General features: G+C 47.2%; 10 protein-coding genes and 1 non-coding gene, besides 1 other annotated feature; 6 read left to right on the top strand and 5 right to left on the bottom strand.

Moving 5' to 3' along the window:
- Positions 1–329: 329 nt before the first annotated feature.
- FFUJ_02551 (uncharacterized protein) lies at positions 330–1,986 on the top strand (the record flags this gene model as incomplete). XM_023574296.1 has 2 exons in its annotated part: positions 330–940; positions 999–1,986. 2 exons carry the CDS (start codon positions 330–332, stop codon positions 1,984–1,986), a joined length of 1,599 nt encoding a protein of 532 aa, XP_023427676.1.
- Positions 1,987–2,427: 441 nt separating this feature from the next.
- On the top strand, positions 2,428–3,936 carry FFUJ_02550 (uncharacterized protein; the record flags this gene model as incomplete). XM_023574294.1 has 2 exons in its annotated part: positions 2,428–2,602; positions 2,654–3,936. 2 exons carry the CDS (start codon positions 2,428–2,430, stop codon positions 3,934–3,936), a joined length of 1,458 nt encoding a protein of 485 aa, XP_023427675.1.
- Positions 3,937–4,438: 502 nt separating this feature from the next.
- FFUJ_02549 (uncharacterized protein) lies at positions 4,439–5,659 on the bottom strand (the record flags this gene model as incomplete). Its single annotated transcript, XM_023574293.1, has 1 exon — positions 4,439–5,659. The coding sequence occupies one exon, from the start codon at positions 5,657–5,659 to the stop codon at positions 4,439–4,441; it is 1,221 nt and encodes a 406-aa protein (XP_023427674.1).
- A 790-nt stretch (positions 5,660–6,449) lies between these two features.
- On the top strand, positions 6,450–7,061 carry FFUJ_02548 (uncharacterized protein; the record flags this gene model as incomplete). The annotated part of the gene is made up of 1 exon (XM_023574292.1): positions 6,450–7,061. The coding sequence occupies one exon, from the start codon at positions 6,450–6,452 to the stop codon at positions 7,059–7,061; it is 612 nt and encodes a 203-aa protein (XP_023427673.1).
- A 1,568-nt stretch (positions 7,062–8,629) lies between these two features.
- Positions 8,630–10,024, bottom strand: FFUJ_02547 (uncharacterized protein; the record flags this gene model as incomplete). Its single annotated transcript, XM_023574291.1, has 1 exon — positions 8,630–10,024. One exon carries the CDS (start codon positions 10,022–10,024, stop codon positions 8,630–8,632), a length of 1,395 nt encoding a protein of 464 aa, XP_023427672.1.
- Positions 10,025–11,077: 1,053 nt separating this feature from the next.
- On the top strand, positions 11,078–12,349 carry FFUJ_02546 (uncharacterized protein; the record flags this gene model as incomplete). Its single annotated transcript, XM_023574290.1, has 1 exon — positions 11,078–12,349. One exon carries the CDS (start codon positions 11,078–11,080, stop codon positions 12,347–12,349), a length of 1,272 nt encoding a protein of 423 aa, XP_023427671.1.
- A 710-nt stretch (positions 12,350–13,059) lies between these two features.
- Positions 13,060–13,179, top strand: a tRNA (transfer RNA-Undet(???)).
- An 855-nt stretch (positions 13,180–14,034) lies between these two features.
- On the top strand, positions 14,035–14,844 carry FFUJ_02545 (uncharacterized protein; the record flags this gene model as incomplete). The annotated part of the gene is made up of 1 exon (XM_023574289.1): positions 14,035–14,844. The coding sequence occupies one exon, from the start codon at positions 14,035–14,037 to the stop codon at positions 14,842–14,844; it is 810 nt and encodes a 269-aa protein (XP_023427670.1).
- A 332-nt stretch (positions 14,845–15,176) lies between these two features.
- FFUJ_scaffold04.rrna2 lies at positions 15,177–15,292 on the bottom strand. Its single transcript, XR_002792833.1, has one exon. It is a non-coding gene; the product is annotated as a ribosomal RNA (ribosomal RNA).
- A 52-nt stretch (positions 15,293–15,344) lies between these two features.
- On the bottom strand, positions 15,345–17,359 carry FFUJ_02544 (related to calcium-independent phospholipase A2; the record flags this gene model as incomplete). XM_023574288.1 has 3 exons in its annotated part: positions 15,345–16,604; positions 16,657–17,236; positions 17,286–17,359. The coding sequence occupies 3 exons, from the start codon at positions 17,357–17,359 to the stop codon at positions 15,345–15,347; spliced, it is 1,914 nt and encodes a 637-aa protein (XP_023427669.1).
- Positions 17,360–17,819: 460 nt separating this feature from the next.
- FFUJ_02543 (uncharacterized protein) lies at positions 17,820–19,104 on the bottom strand (the record flags this gene model as incomplete). XM_023574287.1 has 3 exons in its annotated part: positions 17,820–18,291; positions 18,349–18,431; positions 18,490–19,104. 3 exons carry the CDS (start codon positions 19,102–19,104, stop codon positions 17,820–17,822), a joined length of 1,170 nt encoding a protein of 389 aa, XP_023427668.1.
- Positions 19,105–19,675: 571 nt separating this feature from the next.
- On the top strand, positions 19,676–21,428 carry FFUJ_02542 (uncharacterized protein; the record flags this gene model as incomplete). XM_023574286.1 has 7 exons in its annotated part: positions 19,676–19,848; positions 19,922–20,048; positions 20,103–20,283; positions 20,335–20,726; positions 20,778–20,963; positions 21,014–21,223; positions 21,276–21,428. 7 exons carry the CDS (start codon positions 19,676–19,678, stop codon positions 21,426–21,428), a joined length of 1,422 nt encoding a protein of 473 aa, XP_023427667.1.
- Positions 21,429–21,430: the final 2 nt, after the last annotated feature.

Genomic DNA, 21,430 nt, shown 5'->3' with positions numbered 1-21,430 from the left:
ATCCTCACCCCTCTGGAGTGTCAAAAAAGTCCGACCCGGGAAACCACATTCATCACACAACATCAGATGTTTACATCCGACGTTTTCTGTCACCCCCTAGCCTCGTCAATGCGAAGGTGCAATGCAATCCAGAGTTCACTCTAAGCGCATGGCAGGAGGTCATCGTGGTAGATTCTCCTTCATTTTTGTCCTCCTGCCATCAGAATGTATTCAGTTGGCCTCATTCGTGACGCCGAGAACCAAATCAAACTCTGCCGAACCATCACAATATCGGACACGCAATCCAAGACTCATGGTATTCCAGGAGACTGGATATCACTCTAAACGACATGGCCGAGGAAGCAGAAGCCGATCGCTATATGGATGAACTTTGGGGTATTTGCTTGCAACGGTTCATGGTAGATGCCCTCTCATGCCCTCGCAACACTTATCCCACAGTACATCACATCGGAAAGCTCTTCGAAAATCTCGCCCACATGCTTCCCCGCGAAAAGCTTTCGACAGGGATGATACAAAGTGGATTCCATCATATCGTCCGCTGGGCAAATGCCTCTTTTGAAGGATGGGTGCTGACCGAGAGCGATGTTGAAGCCCTGAACGCCAAAATCCAATACCTCGTTGAGCACCAAGTTGCTATCAATGACGACCATGATGTCGATGGCGAGAGATTGTTGGTGTCAATGAACCTAGCCGCCACGTTGATTAGGATCCTATTACAGCAGTCGATCGATGATGGGGCCATCAGTTGGGATTCCACGTTACAGGTACTATTGTCCATTGCATTGATTTCAGCAACTGGGGCAAAGGCAGGAGATATGTCTCAGCATCGGTGCCACCAGGGTAACAAATGTCTCTGCTGGGAACATATCTCCATTTCATGGAAACCTGAGACTGGCCGATTGGAAGCCGTGATATCATTCAAATTCTGTCATCGTTTCAAGTATGTCTTGTGTTTACAATTCCTCTGGTCACTACACGAGAATGCTAACTTTAATTAGACAAGACCCGGATGTCAACCTGACAGTCACACTTCAAGAGATTCAAGACCCCTCGATTGGCTACGCTTGTCCAATTAACATACTTCTTGTTTGGGCACTTCGCACCGGCGCCGTCCGCCAGACATCAATGAAGCAACTGCATGACTATATTGTGAATCATCCGGACAACAACAAAATCTGGTGCCGGCCGACTGATCCAGTCTTATGCTCCTCTAGTGTCGGTTCAGGGGTCCTGAATTTCGACACGCCCATTCAACTCCGGTCATTGCAGAACCTGTTCAAGACACTCACAAAAACTGTTGGTTTGATGGAGAAAGGTGAGCTCGACTCCGGCTCTCGATCCCAGTTAGAACTTGCAGATGGGTATCCCCATAAGCAGATATCAAAGAGGACCAGGAACTCGCGAGGGGATGTCCTCCGATTATGCCAAGAGTTAGGCCTCAATCCCGGCGATCGCAAAGAGCGAGATAGAGCTTCGAAGGAACTCAGAAAGCGAAATGAGCTTGGTCACCACCCCATCAACCTGTCTTCAGCCCACGGTGGTACCAATACATTGTATGATCCCACTCCAATTGACCCCAACAATGAGGCCATCCTGAACGACTCTATGATCGACAGGAACAGACATGCCGAAAATGATGCCATTACGGATAAGTGGCTGTTGCAGCAACTGGAGACAGGTTGTGTGCACGGAATGGCTCGCGCAACACATCTTCTAAGTAACCCTACTGTTCTCGGCAAGCGAAGTGGAACATTCTTTCATGGAGACATCCAAGCCATGTTCATCTTGTTATCACGTATCAACGAGTATAGATATCAACACGACGACGACGAAGCATTGCCATCGACCGCCCGGCATGGTGGGAGCAGAGCCGAGCCGACACGTTTCCGATATTTGTGCAAAGAAGATGGATGTGATACGACCAGGTCTACGTTGAAGGAAATGAACAGCCACGTATTGAAATATCATGGCGCTGGATCGGATTGATTTTATGGCACGGCACAGGGTCAGGAGATCACTCGGGAATTCTTTAATACCAATGAATACAGAAGTACATATATTCATTTAGAGTTCACCCGAGGAGATACAAAACAGTTCTATCGACTGCCCTTGCCTTGTTATCGCCTAATACATTTCTCTGCTTGCATTATTACGCAGTTCCTTCCTGTCCACCCAAACTGCTACGTCGTGGGTAAGAACTGGTCGTCGAGAAATGGGACATTTCTCGCCAGTTATCGCAGACTTTGGGTATTCCATTGTTCTTTCCATATATTACACGATGATATGGACCAAAGTTATGTTTTCCCATGAGATGGTCTAATATGCCAATCTCGCACAGCCACACTTGATGCCAAATCCTCCATTTTTGGAGCAAGTACATAAGCGAATGAGTAGTCGACCCTGTCTTCGACAGAACATTTGGAACTGATGCCGCCACGAAGAAGCACGCGTCTAGGCAGCTTTAAGAGATTTGCGAATGAAGCTGGAGTTACATGCACTGGGGTAGTTCGAGGACCTCGCGGAACCCATTATACCTTTTACGTCGCTGGTCAAACCGATCTCGAAAAGGAAAACATGAACAGCATTGTTGAGCCCATTGACCGTAAGCCTCCTCCGTTTTGTTGAGCGACTCACACTAACATTGTAGATATAGATACGAATGCGCTACCAGTTCCTGCACATTCAACCAGGAAGATCGGGTCAGATTGGAGTGACGGTACAGGAGAGATTCCATGCCTGAGCCTCGAGCGACTTGCAACTTTGCCTACTCGTGTATCCGAACCATCCGCCATACCCATGGGACCTGACTATTCCATAAGCGCCCATAGCTACTCACTCGACTCTGCAAAAGGGGCCAACAAAGCTAAGCCTACTGACCTGGTGGATGACTCGATCACGACTCGTCATGACCCCTTTGATACGAGAAATGACCCCATCAGGCCCAAGCAGAGCGGTTCAGAATGCGGCCAATACTACTCGCGGACAGATTTGAAGTTGATAGACCTAGGCACAGGTCAAGATGCCTTTGAAGATGACAAGCCCCCATCGGATGGTGACCTGATTAATTTATACGAGCAGCTGTCCAACAAAGTTCTTCATGCACTATATCCCAGCGTGTGGACAAAAAATGGTTTGTGGAAAAAAGAATATGCACATCTCGAAAGGCCACGACCAAAACACGACAAAACTATTCAAGATAGAGAGGGTATGCGTTGGTGCATACTCTTCGGGAAAGTATTCCAATGTTGTCCGGCATCCATCGCCCCGGGTTGGACTCGTATTGTCATATCATTTGTTCGCAGCAGTCAATCTTATCCGGTGTTTGGCTCAAAAGGTATGATACAACGCGCAATAAGTGCTGGCAATGCTTGGATCCAACTTGAACAGGAGCGCCCTGCCCTTCTCGTCGTCAATGCTAGAAGTTGGGTGTCTAGTTCTGCGGATCTCTTATCCCCAGAAGGGGGTATTACCGAAATCCGACGACTCCTTCAAGCCGCCAGCCAGAGGCAAAACCTGACTGTCGAAATCGTTTCAGTTGGAATTGATGCATTTAGCACCAACGTGACAAGTATGATTCAATTCAGAGAAGAGTTTATGAAATTGGATCTGCGATTAGTCTACATCGTACCACCAACTTTCCCGGAGTCTGATGAAGTCTACATGCAACGCTCAAATGGCATTCGCTACGCTGAATTTCGACTTGACGATGTTGCTGCTGTTGGGAGCCAGAACTTACATGGTTATAGGAATGAGAAAGATCTCGTGAAATTGCTCAACCATATCAATGCGTCAAAAAAGCATCTCATTGCAGGAGACAAGTATATCACTTGGACACAGGGGCGCAACGCTTTTCGGGTATGCCCCGACAGCATCCTGAGTTCTGGGGTCAATGAAGGATTAAGAATCAAGAGGAACTTTGAAGACTATGATCAGTGAGCGAGATGGGCCCAAAGGGATAAAAGTCATCAATAACTACCAATATGTCACCTCATTTGGGGTCATTCTTTGGTCCAGCTAGATATAGAGACATTCTCAGTAGGATGGCACAGAACAAACGAAGGCTAATGTGTCTTTGGTATATTTATGGGGCTTATCACAATAAAATGATGGTGTACTGACCAAAAAGTCGATTTAGATGCATTGAAATCATGAAGTTCGGTGCAGAATCAATAGTTGTGATCTCAGTTGAGGTCATCTCGTAATAACTCACTATTTGATAGGTAGGCAGGAAGAATATAAACAACCCTTTCATCAATTAATTAAAAAGTTGTGCATATCAAAAGCTAGCTTTGTGGCATCCTTCAATTCATGTTACGAAGCCAGTCAAATGATTGAATAGGCGTCCCTGATCATAGGCCATTGTCCTTCCCAATAAAACACCGAAGCAAATATATCCTTTCATTGATACCCATCCATGCCATATCACCAGATTCCAAATCTAAATTCCGTCACAATAGTCCAAATAATGTCTCTCCGGTATCTCTCTGTCGCCAGCAAGTCTTTGGTCCGGCTCCGATTCTGGGTAGTGGACGAATCTGAGCCTGCGTATGGACCCTTCTTTGTGTGTCATTTCCCGTTCGCGCTTGCTTATATCCTCTTCATGTACGTTCAGTCGCTGTTGGAGATTTCCCAAACTGATTTGCCGCCCATCCAAATCCTTCTCTCGAGCATTCAACTCCCTTTCCCAGGCATCCAGTGTCTTCTCCCGGGCGTCCAACTCCATCGCAAGTTTCTCGAGTCGTTTCTTTTTGGTGTCATCGTGTTCTAATATTAGTCTTTTCAGCCCTGGAGAACCTGAGTCCCCCTTTCGATCCTTGGACCCAATGGATGTTGGTGTTGGCAAATTGTTGCCAGGGCTGATAGCTGCAGACAGAGAAGGATCGGGAAGATCCTTTGCAGGCTGGGATGGGTCTAAAGTTCGAAGACGAATATCCTTTTTAGGCGTAAGAGAGTCCGGAACCAGCTCTAATTTGACGTTGTGGCTGAATTGTGCACCATTTGCAGGCCCATCCAGGTTGAAGTCCCATGCTGTAATATCGGAAGCTGGGAAGAGTTTCTGGAACTTGGCAGTGGCCGCTCCACTCGAGACATGATCAAGGCCAAAGATAATCTTCAGGAATGTCAAATCAGCCCATGTTTTTCCATTTCGATAGAACTTGTGGCTGGTGATCTTGGTAGTTGTAGTTGTGGTGCTAAGGTCACCTGCGTTCTCAAGCCAAACCTTCCTGGATTCGTCGTCCAACTTGTGCCCAAATGCAATCCAGTGTTTGATGGCTTCATCATAGCGCCTCCAATTTTCTTTCACGGATGATCTGTTTGGCTTGAGATCTGTGGGTGTATAGAAATTGGGATATTCCTTGTGCTTGATGTCAACTTCCCAGTCTGCTAGCTGTGACGGTACACCACTAGACTGGAAGATGCCATTGAGTGGGTCGATTAAACCGGAGTTTGGGGCAATGAATACCGGGATTGGGCCCTTTGTATTCACGATACTGCAGCGATACGAATGTATATACTGGAGATCGTGTTCAGGATGTAAAGGGGTCTTCTGGATGGTGTCGTTGTTGCATAATGGGACGACGATGGCCTCAAAAATGACATTTCTCTGTCTCTGTATCTCCGCTTCGAACCATGATCTTGAAGTTCCGGATGACTCCATTTCATTGCTGAGTGGTGAGGCTTAAGCCATTTAAAATATTGTGAATAATGATGAAGGTGTGTATAAATCCTGGCGAGGACTGGCGGGTTATTTAAAATTGTAAATAAGTTACTGGGAAAGAACCACAGAATCAAGTATTGCAGTGTACTTTCAGAGACAATATATATATATACCGATAATTAATATTGAATTGCAGAAGAGGACGCAGATAGGAATGTTGCAAGTAAAGAACAATTAAATCATCAATTGAGCGACAATAGACATTGAGGCTAACATCAGAGAAACGCAGGGACCCACATCAGAGAAACACAGGGACCCACATCAGAGAAACACAGGGACCCACAAAAAACGTCAATGGCCATCTATGTACCTACACTTAAATTCCCTTAGCGCGGTACCTACCTCTTACCTTGCCTACCACCTACAGAACCTTAGTAGGTAATCTCTACATACCTCACATGGGCGACTGGATTCACAACACAATAAAGGCATTACTACTGTTTACGTTATTGGCGTCGAGATCGACAGAGAAAGAACAATCATTTACTTTTCTTCCTACCGGCTCTTGTCCGCCCGGCTACCTACGTAGGAGGCATTCCTACTATCCACAAGGTGCGTACCTGAGTATGGCTTTCACTTTAACGACATTGGTGCTAACCACTTATACTTACAGTCATCGGATTCACCTGGCAACCACGGCAATATCACATTCATCTCAGTCATCAGGCACGGTGTATTGCCATTTCCGAATATCTCAAAGTTCAAACTCTTCTCGACATTACGCGCAGCGATGGATTGGTTCAGAAGCCTTCGTACAGAAAACCGTGTGGTGTGGTGGCCCAATGGGGATCTCACCCCAGCGGAGCTCCGTGGACTCATCGATGGGCAAGCATCGCCAAGCGTTCTGCGGGCTTTGCTTAATGCGGACATTGGCGACCTTAAGCGCTGGACAGCCTCTCGTCACTTTGCTCTGTTCTGTGAAGTCCAGCTTGGCTTCAAAGTGAACACTGTCAACAGCACCGGAGAAATCATCGACGGTGCCGCTGGGATTCAGAAGAATGCAGTACTTGAACCTGGATCCGGAGGAGACAGTGACCGAGTCTTTCAGAACGAGTTTCATGTCGAGAAGACCCAGCTCAACATCCCCGCCGATGAAGCCCTCGGAAGACTCCATTTGTGGGCTCGACGGGAACTTGACATTGAGCGCGTCCCAATCAGAAGGGATGGAAAGACCGTCCTCTACTTTGAGCGCTACATGAACCCCGAGCAAAATGCGTGTCTGCCTCTTCCAGCTCGCATTGTAGAACACGCGGAGCAGAGTGCCGAAGCACTTGCCGACTCGATCCAGGAGCTTGAACGCAATGTACGAGAGTGTGCACGACAGGGGCAACAGCACGAATAGCGATTCAATGTCAACAGAAATAAGCTTGCCAATATACAACAATGATCAGGAAGGGATTATTGTTATTCGCAGGGTTCATTTGAAAATGGTGACGGGACACGGGCAGGTGTACAATCAGGTGCATGGCAAGCGGGATCGCTGTCGGGGGTAATGCAATAATCAGTGATGATTTACTGGCTTCGTTCAATCGCCGGTTAGCATAGCACTCGCCCTAGGGGAGATAATAAAAAGATGCGTTTGCACACAATGCTGATTATGCCGAGTTCTAAAAAGTATTATCTGATACATTGTGTTTGCTCAGAGGGCATTGCTGATGCCCACATGAAGCACACACCAAGCCGTTACCAGGGGTTCAAACGAGTTCAAATCGGCACCTTTAATTGAAAGGAACACGCCCTGCACATGCTCAAGACAAAAGGGGGCATGCTCAATGTTATATGTAGGAGCCTGGGGCCATTTAACCAGACTCTGTACAGAAAAGGGGTAATCCCCAATGTTATACGTTGGAGGATGGGGTCACTCAATGAAACTCTGTGTGAAAAGGGGCCATAGGAATAACAGCAAATATCATTATGCAATCCATGACCCCAAGATGATGTTCTATTTATAATTAACTTCCAAGTATCAGGTTCTGATCCACCGCCTACCAATCCCTCGACTTCCTCTGTCGTACAAAGTTCACCTCCATACATTTTCACTTCTTCGAGCTATGCTCTCCCACGACACAAGCGCTGCTACAGAAGTATGACTCTCCCAATAACCATTGAATTCTTCCTCTCCTATTTGCAGCTCTTACAAAGGTCGGAATACATTAGCAATCTTTTAGGCAAGTAGTTCATCTTATGATATTGACACCCAGATCCCTTATTGGTTGCGGACTATTACTGGGGTCCACCTTCGTTATTTTGAGCTTCATTTTCTTTTGTGCATAGTTATTATCTCAATGCCTTATTCATCTTTTAGATAAGTCATTTACTGTACCATTATTTGAATACTCTAACGTTGTCCGCCGTCTTATCAGTTGATCCCGAACCGATAGGAAGAGTTACAAGACGGCGACCTTTCGCCAATCCATGCTTTACCATTTCAGCAGACAATCTGGCGACCCTTGAAAGTATTTCGGCCCAGTGATATCCAATTTTACTTGGCATATGAACGGGAAAACTCGGGGTGGCCTGGGTAGACACAACTTTGAGTGTCAAGTCATTGGAGCGGGATGTACACGACACTTGCCTCCATTCATGGAGCCACTGAACAACATTTACACCACTGGGCCAAGTATAAGTGATATGACTCTATCTACAATAAGTTACTGGGTTACAGTAGAGATAACAAACTTACCTTGAGGTCGATGATCACTAACTGCCTACCTCAAAAAGGAATGCAACCTCGACCGTTGCCACCCATCGAATCGGTCATCCCTTTTACTTGCTGTGATTTTACAATTTTCTCCCATTTTGAATATGTTTTGAACCACCTGCTATGCGTGCTTGTCCCTTCCGATGGCACCACTTCCGTCAAATGAGCCCAATGAAGTATTGTCTATTCCACCACTGAGATAGAGTCACTTACATAGCAACACTGGTGCCACCATCCACTGCGACCCCTGAGCCGATGATGTAATGTGAGTTGACATCATGGTTAGAATGCAAGACGACGTGTTCATTGACAAAGTCGAAGCGGACTGTCTCGCCATCCTCAATCTCCCCACGAGAGGCTTGACGGACGAGGGGTAAAAAGAAATTCTCATCCATGAAACAACCCGTTGATATGCTACCAGACGTGGTCTCAATGGCCATCTGACTGAAACGATCTTTGATGAAGGTCAAGACCTTGTTGGGCATTTTGATGTTCAACTTGAATCCATTCATCGACATCCGGTTTTCCAATACTCTCTCGCACTCTAGCACGCCGGCCAATGTCTCCAGGCTGTAGTCTTGACCCCATTCCACGATTCGGTCCTGCACGTCTTGAGGAATTACCGGTTGATGAACTGGGAGTGCGTACATAGAAACGGGCTCATTGACATTGATAGAGGGCCAGGCCTCAACAAGCCACCAAGCGATTGTTTTCCCTTCGAGTCGGATTGGAATTTTGGTGATGTCGAGAAGTCTCTGGGCGTAACTTTGAAGATGAGCCAAGATCAAAGTGACAGACTTGCCAGCCAATGGACCGGCCAGGAAGGGAGTGTCGGGAGGGGACCCTTCTGGAATAGATGCGTCATTGACAAAATCGAGAGACAGCTCGATAGAGCTCCTTGGCTGTACAGTTCCGCGGACATAGTCCGGTAAGTCAATAGATTGACGCATCTGAAACACTTTAACGCAAAAGTTCTGGAACATTGGCACCAAAATCCATCGCGTTACATCGTCCTCATTGGCGTTGACCAAAAGCAGGAGTGTGGAACGCGAACCTTGAGACTTAAGGAGGTCTTCAATGTCGAATATGTTGAGGTCATTTTCAATGGAAGACTTTGGAGTCTTAATTAGATATATTGTCAGTTGAAGAGTTCGAAAGTGGCATGGACTGCAATGAAATACCTTGGATGGAGCTATGGGATCGGAAGACTCAACCCCCGAGCCAATAAAGCCGCCGACATGAGCAAGCTCATATTGTGCCCATCTATGGAGGCTTTCAGTGGCCTCATTGATTGGGATATTTGCCCCAAGTGAATAGTAGGAGAGGCCATTGTTCGTACCGTGGGTTGCATTATCTCTGAGGATGATGGCATCGACGAGAGAATTATTGTATGAATCAAGCGGTTGAATCTTGAGTCCAAGCCGAGTCTTGCAGAAGTGGATGAATTGTTGCGACTTCCCCCATCGCAGTAAATCCCCTTTGTTGGCAACCATTAGCGTCCGAAGTACTTTTGCAGAGGCATGCCCATCCGTGAGTGCACGCAGCTCGGAGTTGGATAGGTCGTCGGATGGTGAAGGCCATATGGCAGCTTTAGGTACTCGCATGGTTAGATAGCTGTTGGAACAAAAGGTGTGTATTGATCGCAATCACGAAATGCGAAATCCTCTCCGTTTGCAGATTTCGGGGACTGGTTCCAACACTACAATGTTGAAAGAAAGTGCACGCTGTGAACGAAGAGGTGAACTAGGTAGGTAGGAAATGCAACCGACGTTAGAGATGCGACCTTCTGCACCTAATAATGATAATCGGACTTGAGAAAGAGCAACCATGACTCTAACGGAGGCTACTCGGCAGTCGCGAACACAGCTTCGTAGACCCGATATTCGCAGCCGTACCGACCTCGATATATGCCGAAAGTACTAAATACCTTGACAGAAATGAAGATGACAGGCTTGCCCGTGAGTTAGCAGTTAGGTATGCTTTGCAGAGAGGGTAGAATTGTGCTATCACATTGAGGTCAATAATGATCGCAATAGAGTCTTGCTGTGTATTGCTAGATAAGCTCACAACAGTGGCAACCACTGCTTGTTCAAGCTTAGAGCCGTCCGCGATGTGATTCACTGCCGTAAACCGACGTCCGGGGGGATGGGGGGTTCAAATTATATCTGATATTTCACCTCTCACTTCGACTTAACACCTACACCTCTCCATTGTGTTCACTCACCGACAGTCTCTTCCCTTATGCAACTCCTATTTACATTCAATAACGAGGTTGCTTTCTGCCACTTTACTTCAGATACCGAATCTTCCCTCCTGGTGCCACCGCCAGTGTAATCTTCATACGAGAACCGCACCGACTACTCAACCAACCAACATCATTTTATACAGCATTTGCATCCAGTATCGCAGCGATCGGAAGTATTTATCACTACCATTGGGGTCATGTGTTGAGACTCACAACTTCTCATTTGATCTTGTGATGCCAAGGTAAGCGTGTTTGGCGTTTGCACATTACGATCTACAAATTGCCTCCTTTTGAACTCATATCGTATACCCACAAGTTAATATTGCATTCACAGACTCGCCACCACTAAGAGACTACTGTGATACAAGTTTGTCAATATAAGGGAAGCGAAACCGATACAGCACATACCGTCATGGTTGGAGAGCTCGAGGAGGACGGTCGTGCTGGAAGAGGCCGCCACGTAAGCACCTCTGGTTTTGAAGTGACCGTGACCGAAACCTCAAATGAGGGCCCTAATGAAATTGGGAATGGAACAGTGGAACAGGGTATGAGACACGGTGATCTCCCCTCGCATTCACGTCACCGTCAAAATGAGGCCATGAGAGATGTACCTCTCGACCGAGAAATGGCTGCATCTGCAGATCCTGAGGCTGTTGACGATGCCGAGTTTGACAACATTGACCTCATCGATGATATTGAGGTAGTTGGAGATCACGATGAGCCTTCAGCTGTCGGCATAGATTCTGAGAACGAGACAATGGCGGAGGATGCGGTCGACTCACCTTCCGAGGACTGTCATGCCGACCCTCGCGATGATACCGGAGATTACAGTAACACATCAGTCCCACGTAGCGGCGGCGCCTATGTTGGTGCCAGACAGAACGAAGCCAGCAATTCCTTCATTAATCTAACTGGAGATGCTGAGATCGAAAATGGGGTCGATATCCCAGGCTCTGATGGGGACACTTCAAACTCAGATGGGGGTAATCTAATGTTGATCGGAACAGGCCCTGGCGGCGATGGGACCAACGGTGGTGGTTCTCTCGAAGAGATTGACCTCGATCACATCCCAAGTGTCCGCCGTAATCGACAGATGACAGATTTGAACAACGACGAAGAGATTTCTCCAGCCACCAAGCGCCTACGTACATCCGATCAAAACACACCTGGAGGAAGTACCAGCACCGGTGAAAATGTCAGTTTTGGCCCTGCTTTGGATAACGTCGACGTTATTCCAGTCACGAATGCTGGGGCGGGCAATCCTTCATCTATCCAATGGCGACATTTGACCCAGGGCAAGAAGAACGGCACAGGCTACGACCCAGAACTCCTCCATCGACTTATTCAAACTGGTAGCTCTGATGTTCGCAGCTGGTCCGCTAATGTTCGATTTAGTGGATTCTGTATGTTCATACTCAATGTCATTCCACTTGATCAAAACTCGCCAGATGCGGATGTCGACATTCTGGCGGGATCCATCTCAACATGGGCCCGAACTGAGCTTAACAGCAGCTTCTCCCCGGTAATTGAGAATGGCATGACCGTCGGTTATACGGTGAGAGATGCCCCCATCGGAGAGGCTGCTACCACTGCTAGCAATGGTGGAGCTGATGGCAACGATGGCGACGATGGAGGTGATGGAGATGGTGAGCGTTTTAAGGTTGTTGAGATGGTATTGGCGTAAATCAGAATGGTCTCCGGGGCAAAAGAATCACCTGTAGTCAGGGTACATGGACTAATGCCAAGATTCGAATCTCTAGCTGGTATTATAAAATGTTGTGATTGGTAATTTGGTATGTTTCCCAGCTTGCGTCAGACCGGAGAATGACCTCCGGGTTATGAGCCCGGCTATGTCTGTTAGTATCATTGGACAACTGATGCGTGCTGTAGAGAAACATACCGCGCTTCCACTGCGCCAAATTGCTTTCTTGGTAACAGAGGGGGCTGAAATTGTGGTACATATTCCCTACCCCTCCTGGGGAGGGAAGAAAACTTAATATCCTAATCCTAAATGACAAAAAGACTCAAGTAAATTAGTATAAATCTAGCCCAAGTTTAGGACATCTTTTGCTGAGTTTATTTTTGACGCCCTATAGTTAGGCCTAATATTTTCTGACCACCAAGGCCCTCACAGTCATAGGAGCGGGGGCGGGGTAAACTTAGCACACACAATTCAGAGCATAGTGCCAGAAGAAACAAATCGGTTTATGGTATTATTAGCTGTTTATAATAAAGTTAAAATACAATATGTATTATAAATCAGTTTTGCATTTCATGAGATGGACTTTACTAGAACATAAAGCGTGCTCTTATTTTAAATAAGGCTTTATTTTACCCAGACGGACAGCGTCTCAATGATAGCGGGACTTTGCAAAGCCGCCTGTCACCCAAGAAAGCAGCTTGGCGCAGTGGAAGCGCGGTATGTTCAGCAAACTCCATCCAAAACTACAAAGCTAACTCGTCCCAGCCGGGCTCATAACCCGGAGGTCACTGGATCGAAACCAGTAGCTGCTATGGTATTCTTTTTTTACCTTCATCTAGAGCAAACTTATTTATGCTGTTTCTCCACACTGGAATTGTCTTCCAGGTCATGTTTTGCTACTGCTGCACATTCAACATTTATGAACAGGCTTGGGTGATGCTTGCCTACAGAGTTTCGAGCCAAGACTCTGACTCAAAACTATCAAGCATATTCGCTTTGTCCGAGTTGATCATCTGCCACTGATACGACAGTAGCAAGAGGAATCAGTATAAGGTATGTTGGAGTGTGCCGCTACGATGAACCCCAAGTCTCTAAAATGGCACTGATCCTCTTATCAACAGTCCAGCTTTGGCGCTGCCAGTCGAGGCTATGCACTTGGTGTAACAATCAAACTTACATCAAAGGGACAAGCCAAGAGCTACAGATCTATTTGGCCACATTTTTCCTTGTTTTCGCATAGTATATCTCGAAGCTTGAATTGCGCCGCAATGCTCGTCTATCTGTGACATCTTCACAGCCCCATTCTGGAAATGATAGAGCGCCGGATATAAGCCCTAAAGGGAAATTGACCAACCCGCCAGCCTTACAAGGGCGCCTAAAAACGTCATAACCAATCGTTAATACCGAGCTAAGACTGCGGCAGTGCCTCAGCGGCGTGGAGATCTGCAGATCTTTCCCGTAAACAGTAGCAATGCAGCGCTCTCCTTCGAGGAGAAGGATCACAGCAATTGGGTATATAAGATGAAGTAATTGCCAAGGTACAGGAATGATATCGATTCAAGAGAACAAGACAATCAAATACAAAGACTTGATCATAAACACTTTACACAAACACATCTTTTATCATTCTATACCAACTACCAACTTCTTACCTTACGCATCTCACAATGGGTCACTCAAACTCAACACTTCAATCTCATCAGCTCTCAGCTGGTGGAATCGAAAAGGGAATTCCACCCATCATCCGCGTCTCATATGAATCAGGCTGGAGGAAATACGCCTGCTTTGCTCGCATGAAACTCTTTCTTAGTGGCCCCAACGGCGAGCCTATGTACACACTCAACTTCGCCAAGGGCTTATACGGCGACATCATCCTCCACAGCGGATCATCCATCGACTCACCACCACTGGCTGCTTCTGGTAGACAGTCGAGCCTGCGCGATGATTATTTAATCACATTACCTTCACTTTCTGGTAATGCTCCTCAAGAGGAGATCCTCCGTCGTCCCAAAGGACTCAAGGGACGATTCTGGTTTGCTATCCAGGTCGGCCATGGCCCGGACCAGCGCGTAGAGCGTTTCGAATGGCGACGCTCTCGAGGCGCTGAAGTCAAGAGCGTTGGTCAATCACGCTGGGGCGGATACAAGCTCGTCCGTCTTGGCAGCACAAACACCAAAGAGGAATACTCCTCCAGCGAAGAAGATCTTCACGATGGTAGCACCAACGGAGAGGGCTACACCAGCGACGGCAAGGAGGTCGTTGCTGTTTGGGGAAGCACAAACTGCCTCAAGAGTTTGTCGGGCGTTGGAGAGTTTCAATTCCGAGGAAGCGGTGCTACAGGCGAGTTGGGCCAGTTATGGGCGTTGATGGCGGTCATGAGCTGCATGTCGATCTGGCAGAAGGTTCAGAGAGATAATGCTACGGCTGGTGCATCATCCTCATCGGCTGCTTCGGCTTCTGTAGCAGCATCTGCTTAGTCGATGCCTGTTTTTGTGTTGTTTGTATTGTACATCATCAGCGAGTGTTTCTTTGTTCAGAGAGGGTCTTATGATATCCAGGTTGCGATAGTGTCTTTTCCACGATAGAAATTAGAGTATCTCATATTTCTTCTGTTACATGATCATGCCATAAAGTGAACTCAGTGATGTCCTTTCGACGATGGTTAAGAGATTAAGCATTTTCCATGAATGTCTGGAGCTGTACGGATACCTGCCTCATGCATGGCTCAATCCGCCCCCACCATGAACCCACAGTAAAAATCTAGTCTCACGATAGCTTCATCGCCCACAAAAACGACAAAAATAGAACTTACATACAACAGCGGGGATTCGCTGGTCGTCACCGACCCAACTACTAATCCGCCCCTTACCAGCTTGACTATGGGAGAGCGGACGGGATCCCGTATTTTCTGGTAGGTATGGTCGTATGTGCTGTCTGTTTGACCAAATGCAAGTTACATGCTGACCTCGTTCAAGCCTCAGTGGTGTCTTGCCCTCTCAACTAGACGTTCAGCACACATGCCAATTTGTTGCTGACCCTCATTGGAGCTCAGATAGACCTCAGCCAGACGTTCAATCTCATCCATGCGTTCCACAGCGGCGAGGTCAATGGCACCGAGTTCAAGTGTCCCGTTGAGTCGAAAGTACCCTTCCTTCCTGATATCTGCGAATCTCGGGTCTTCAAGAACAGCTCTATGATGCTTCTCTGTGCTCGTGGCCATGTTAATCATGTAGTTCATGAAACCTGCAAGTCCTGCGCTTGCGTCTGAGGCTTGGTATGCACCAGTACCAACACTAATCACAGTGGAGATCTTATCATCCGGGAACTCCTGTTTGGCTTCTTCGATTACTTCAATGACGGGGTTATTGCTCTCGAGCCCACCATCGAAATAGGAAACACCGCCTGCTTCTATGTGTGGGAAATACATTGGCGCTGCTGATGTTGCTCGTGCTGCTTCCCAGATCTTGAACCTTTCAGCTGGAGCATTTGCTTGTTGGTCGAGGGGTTCGTATGATCGTATTCGCTTCACCTTTTCCTCGTACTTGGGCACGGCACAGACAAAAGAGTACGTGGCAGACTTCATGTCAGTGATGAGAGTCAGGTCCTCCACTGTACAGCCACTTTGCCTCAGCATAGCCGAGTCACTGGGAAGAAGGTTCTCTTTGACGGTACGACAAACGGCTTCTTTGAGTTTATCGCCATCAAACCATGGCCAGCTTAGAGCAACATTGCTGGCCTTGCGGAAGCTCTCTAGGAAGGGCACCTTGAATTTCCTAGAAAACACTTCCTTGGACAGTGACTTGTAAGCTTGAATACAGAGCTGAGTGTCCATCTGAAGCCGACCGAGCATGATAGCTAGTAAGCCTCCTGTACTTGTACCTCCAATGAGGTCGAAATAGTCGCAAGGCTTTTTGTTTTCTGCACCAGGGCCTTCAAGGCGTCGTGTCTCCTGCATCAGCCGATCAATGATGATGATGCTAAACAATCCTTTGACACCGCCTCCATCAAGTGACAAAAGACATAGACCTCGAGATTCAGGCGCGATCGGCCTATGCAGTCGAGTTTCGACGTCCATGGCTCGAATCATGAACGAATCAAGAGCGTCGAGTACACGAGCGAGGTTCTCATCTCGTGGACTTTTAAAGCATACGAGGGACTGGTGGTCGAGATCCAAGGGCATGGTAGGAACAGGACGGGCGACCAGAGTTGATTCTTCCTGAGTAATAAGAACACGTCCCTGGGCTCATGTTAGCTTCAGATCTGGAACATGAGTGACAAGGTTCACTGACACTCAGTCCGCCGGGCCCCTTGGTTTCGTAGAAGCAATTGATGAGGAGGTTCTCTCCACCAAGACGACGAAAGGCATGATTCACACGAAAGGTGGTATACATTGCCTTTTCCAACTCATGAGAGTGGCCGCCCAATGTACCTGAAGCCCCGCGGCTCAAAGCTCTCCAAAACTCGGGAACTTCAAGCTTAGCCCGACTCATGTCTCTGTCTTTATGGATTGTCCCAAAGAACACATACCCACGAATATGGCCATGAAGAGCCTTGTAGTCTGCATCGTCTGTGTTGGAAGGGTGTGTAGCAACATACACCTGCTTGAGAATAGTGCCACCAAAGCTATGACCGAGGAAGATAATCGGTGACTTTGAGCGGTTCCCTTGACGACGGTCTCTGATGATATCGTGAATTAGACCGTTTATGTCAGGAGGGTGTGCTGACAAAATAGAGAGCATATCTGGGTAGTTGAGAGAGAGGATTCTGCATGATGGGAACTTGGGTATGAGGGCGTGCTTGAGCCAGCAGTATCCGAAGGAGCTCCATGTACGATTCCAATCGCCTCCTAGACCATGAAGAGCTACGATACTGGGAACAACTTGTTAGTGTTGGTCTGGCGGCATCGGCAGCTGCTTACTCTGCAGATGCTTGATCCGTTGCGTTGATCCCGCCTGTAAGAGAATGGATCGTCCGACTACTATACGATGCCATTTTGAGTTGGTGATGCAATTTTGTGACTGATGGACAGTTCAGTACCAAATCAAAGCCCGGTTTACCTTTTGCATGCTCTCGTGCAAAGTTCCTATTTTTGGCTGTTGGCCCTCATAAAGGGCTAGCATAATGCACCTATTGCCTCGAAGATGCTAGCGAGGTACATATGTATTGGCATTACGGAGTACAGAGACAACGACCTGGCCGAAAAGCAGGCTGGGGCTTCAAAGACCCCGTGAGACTGACAGACCAATCTAGGCCGAGTTTTATTAGATAGAGACATGGGTATTGTGCAAGCACCCATGCGAGGTACAAGATGCTACTTTTCCAATAGGGTATCATTTGCGCCGATCAGGCAGACATACTTAAACACAAACACAAATGTGAAGAAAGCCTTCAGTTTCACCAAGACCCCTCACGAGAAGTGCAATTGATAAGAGTCTAGAATCAGACCATTGTCTCACTCACCCACAATGGCCATAACCTCAGCTGTTGCACCAGAAATAGAACGTATTCCACTCGTAGCCTGCTCAATGAGCTTCTGATCAATAGCCTTCAGCTTCGCCTTTGCAGGGAATTGCAGAATGTTCTGCAAGATCCCATTCAATCTCGCCGCCATCCCACGCCTGGTCTTCTCATATTGACACTCCTGCAGTTCTTGTGATATCTCAAAGATGTTGAGCCTCGCCTTTTCCAGTGCCATCTGCACTTCACATAGAGTCTTGAACGCTTTGCTTGATTCTTGACGAATAGTCAAGTTTGCGCTTTGGATCTGCTTGATTTGATCCATGTAATAGGCGCAGCTGTCGTGGTGACGACCTGATTGTGCCATTTGGAGTTCAAGTGACTTCAGTTCTGAGTCGTGGCTTCGGACGAGAAGCTCGTGTTCTTCCTTTTGTACTCTGAGGGCTTCTTGTTGCTCGGAATTCATACTACGAGAGGTACCATTTTGTCAATGAGGGCCATAGAGAGTAGTTTGGATGACTTACAGAGTTTTGACACCGGCTACTATTCCTACCGAAATACCAATAACTGGCATTGCAAAAGCTCCCGCTGCCGCAATTACTGTAACCTGAAGATCGAAGAGTCAGCGAGAGATCAAGTGGTTCTTACACGCGTGGCGATCTCACCGCTCCCCACGTATTTTTCCAGGCTCTTGCAGAGTCATGATCTGCCGTGAGCTCCTCAAGTCGTTGAATCTGCTGTGTCAACTCTGCCATTGCCCCAGAACACTCCACATCCTGGTTCTGAATCTGATATTTGAGGTCCTCCAACTCCTGCTTCAGCTCAGCTTCAGCAGCTCTCATAGCTTGAAGGTTCTCTTCAACTCTAGAGTGACTAATTTGCGAAAAGTCCTTCTGGAAGCGTGTGGTATCATCGATACTCTCTCCTATGATCTGCCCGGCGTATTCAAACTGGGTCTCGACTTTATGTACGCCATTCTTGAGTTTCGCCGTAGTCTTGTTCACGGTATGTTCTGTTCGCCTATCAACGCCGATCAAACGAAGAGCTGATTTGAGATGTGGACTGCGGTCGTGCCATGTAACTAGACGTTTATCGTGTTTGCGAACAAGAGTTATGACTTGGAATAGACTCTTGACGGCCTTCTCAAGTGAGGAGCGGCATCGCTCGGATTGTGTAGCTCGCATTTCTAAGTCGGCTGCTTTGAGGGATTGATGCTGCTTTTGCAGCACAGTCAACCGAGCCTGAAAATGGTCCAACGAGATCCCTCCCGAAGTTGACATTTTGGTTATTGAGGCCAAGTTTTGTAATTGGATACAATGGTCGGATTGATTGCAATGCCAGGATTGACGGTAGGAGTTGAAACTACTCGGCTATTCTTGAACTGCGATGCCGAGCCTGATAAACCCATACACTATTTAGACTCGGTAGGCTCTCTGCTAGAGTAACCAAGACAATACTGCATGCATGCTGCCCTTGTATAACCTATCAGGCCATCCTTTGGGAAGAGCTGAAAACTAAAATGCGGGCGCCTACCATGCATAAGTCGACCCCTGTCTCCGAACGAGGCTTTGGCTTTTATCGTGAGCGGGGATAGGCTCAACGGGGGTTAAAACTGCCTTTAGCTTGCATATGGAACTCCCTAGTAAAGAACAGGTGCAGATGAAACGTTGGCACATATACATCAAGGTACTTCATGGACGTGGGTAACCCCTCTTAAGATCAGTCGGTGCTTCTGGGATAAAGCTGTTTGTTTGAGGCTCTGAAATTCTATCGATGGATACTTAATCGCCTTTAAACTTTCTGTCTGCTGTACTCAATCTCTTAAGAAAATCCGATATCGCCAGCTCCATCATGGGCAGCTTAGTTCGGTTCCCGGCCGAGATGTCTCAAGGACCTCGTGACAATCTGTTAGAGCCTTTGATCAGAGCCGAGTTGCTCACTCAGAAGCTTCAGTTGTGTCTCTATATTTCTACGACAAGCAATGCCACGTCTGTCTTTCTAGTAGACGCAGATGGCTTCCCAGGGTAAGAGACTTTGTTCATACCAATAAGCACTTTTGTCTTGGGAAACTGGAATACTAACTAACGCTGTTATCAGGAGCGACAACTTGTCTACAGCCCTGGCCGAGCATTGCCATATGGGACTCGACAAACTGGTGGAAACACACGGAGCTTTCTACAGTATATACATGAAGACCAAATCCATGATACAGGATACGGGAACGGTGAAAGTAACGAGCCAGCTCATGGCGTATTAATGCTAACTTCTTGGCTACCAGCTGAACGCACTTCAAAGTACATTTGGTGTCCCCGGCGAGAAAGCATCTTTCGGTAGGCATCTCAGGAAGCTCACAAACGCAACGGAAGTATGCAGAAAACAATGCGATGAGCTTGACAAGAGTCTTCAAGCCTGGCGTGCTTCCGTCGATGAATTCAGTCGTCGTATCAGCAAGACCAAGGGTTAGTTCCACAGAATTCCTATAAGTTTTACAGGCTGATTAATGATGATAGATATCATGAACCAGCAAGAGAACGCAACAAACAAAGAGATCGGTTCTTTGAAGACCGAGATAAACGACCAGATCTACAACCAAGATAGAGCTCAAGCAAACGAAGATGCCGCTCGAGCCCGGCGAGAGGATCTTTCCAGGCAAAAGAATAAATTAGCAAATCAAATCGGAAGCATCATTCAGTCTGCTGGTTCTGCAAACATCGGTGGAAAGATGCTTGTGGCTGGAGGTCAGATGGCCGCTACGTGGATACTCAACCTTTGGGCGAGCAATGATCTGCAATCTGCACAGAGTAACATGCAAGATCAGCTTGAGAGAGGCCAGGAGTATAGAAGACGTAAGGAGGAGGCTGAGGTCGACATTCAGAAGCTTTCGACGCAAGCTAATGAACTGGTAATGCCCTTGTCCCTGTCTCATTTACACAATACTGACTCACCGGTACAGAAACAATGCATTGAAGTCTTGCAGCCTGTTCAATTGCTGCTTCATGGGATCATAGATTGTCTTCGTAATGCTGCCATTCACCACAACGAGATGCTCGCAAAGATGCAATTGTTTCTTGAGAGTTGTTCCGAGTCAAAGGAAATAGCCACAGGAATTCCTGATGGGCTTTCCTTTGGAGATACTCTTGTATACTGTCCCATAACCCATTTGACTGTATACTTAACTGAAATTTGTAGGACTTTCTGAACGAAATCCAACTCATGCGCCAAGGTGCACTCGAGATTGGACACTGGTCACTCATCTACTCCAAGGTAATCCAACAGACAATGATGAAAGGTTTCCAGCAAAACGGAACAAACTTCTCACATGAAGACGTACTTTTCACCATCCAACAATCTCGACAGCAGGCAATCGAGTCTGGAAGTGCAAAGCTTATTGCAGGCCAGGTACCACTCGCTCTCTTTCTGAGCTCATCAGGTAAACTGACATCTTGTCTAGTTGAAGCAACAGCATGAGGCTGAGGTTGAAGCCATCAAGAAGGATCACGATGAGGTTGTTGGGAAGCTGAGGAGGAAGAATGAAAAAGAGCTCAAGAAGGTGGCGAGAAGTGGAAAGATGAGAAAATTACTCCCCTTTTCCAAGGCATCATAGTC

Source organism: Fusarium fujikuroi, chromosome FFUJ_chr03 (assembly GCF_900079805.1).
Source record: "Fusarium fujikuroi IMI 58289 draft genome, chromosome FFUJ_chr03".
NCBI lineage: Eukaryota > Fungi > Ascomycota > Sordariomycetes > Hypocreales > Nectriaceae > Fusarium > Fusarium fujikuroi.
The sequence above is the reverse complement of the archived record's forward strand: the minus strand, read 5'-3'. Positions and strand labels throughout refer to the sequence as shown.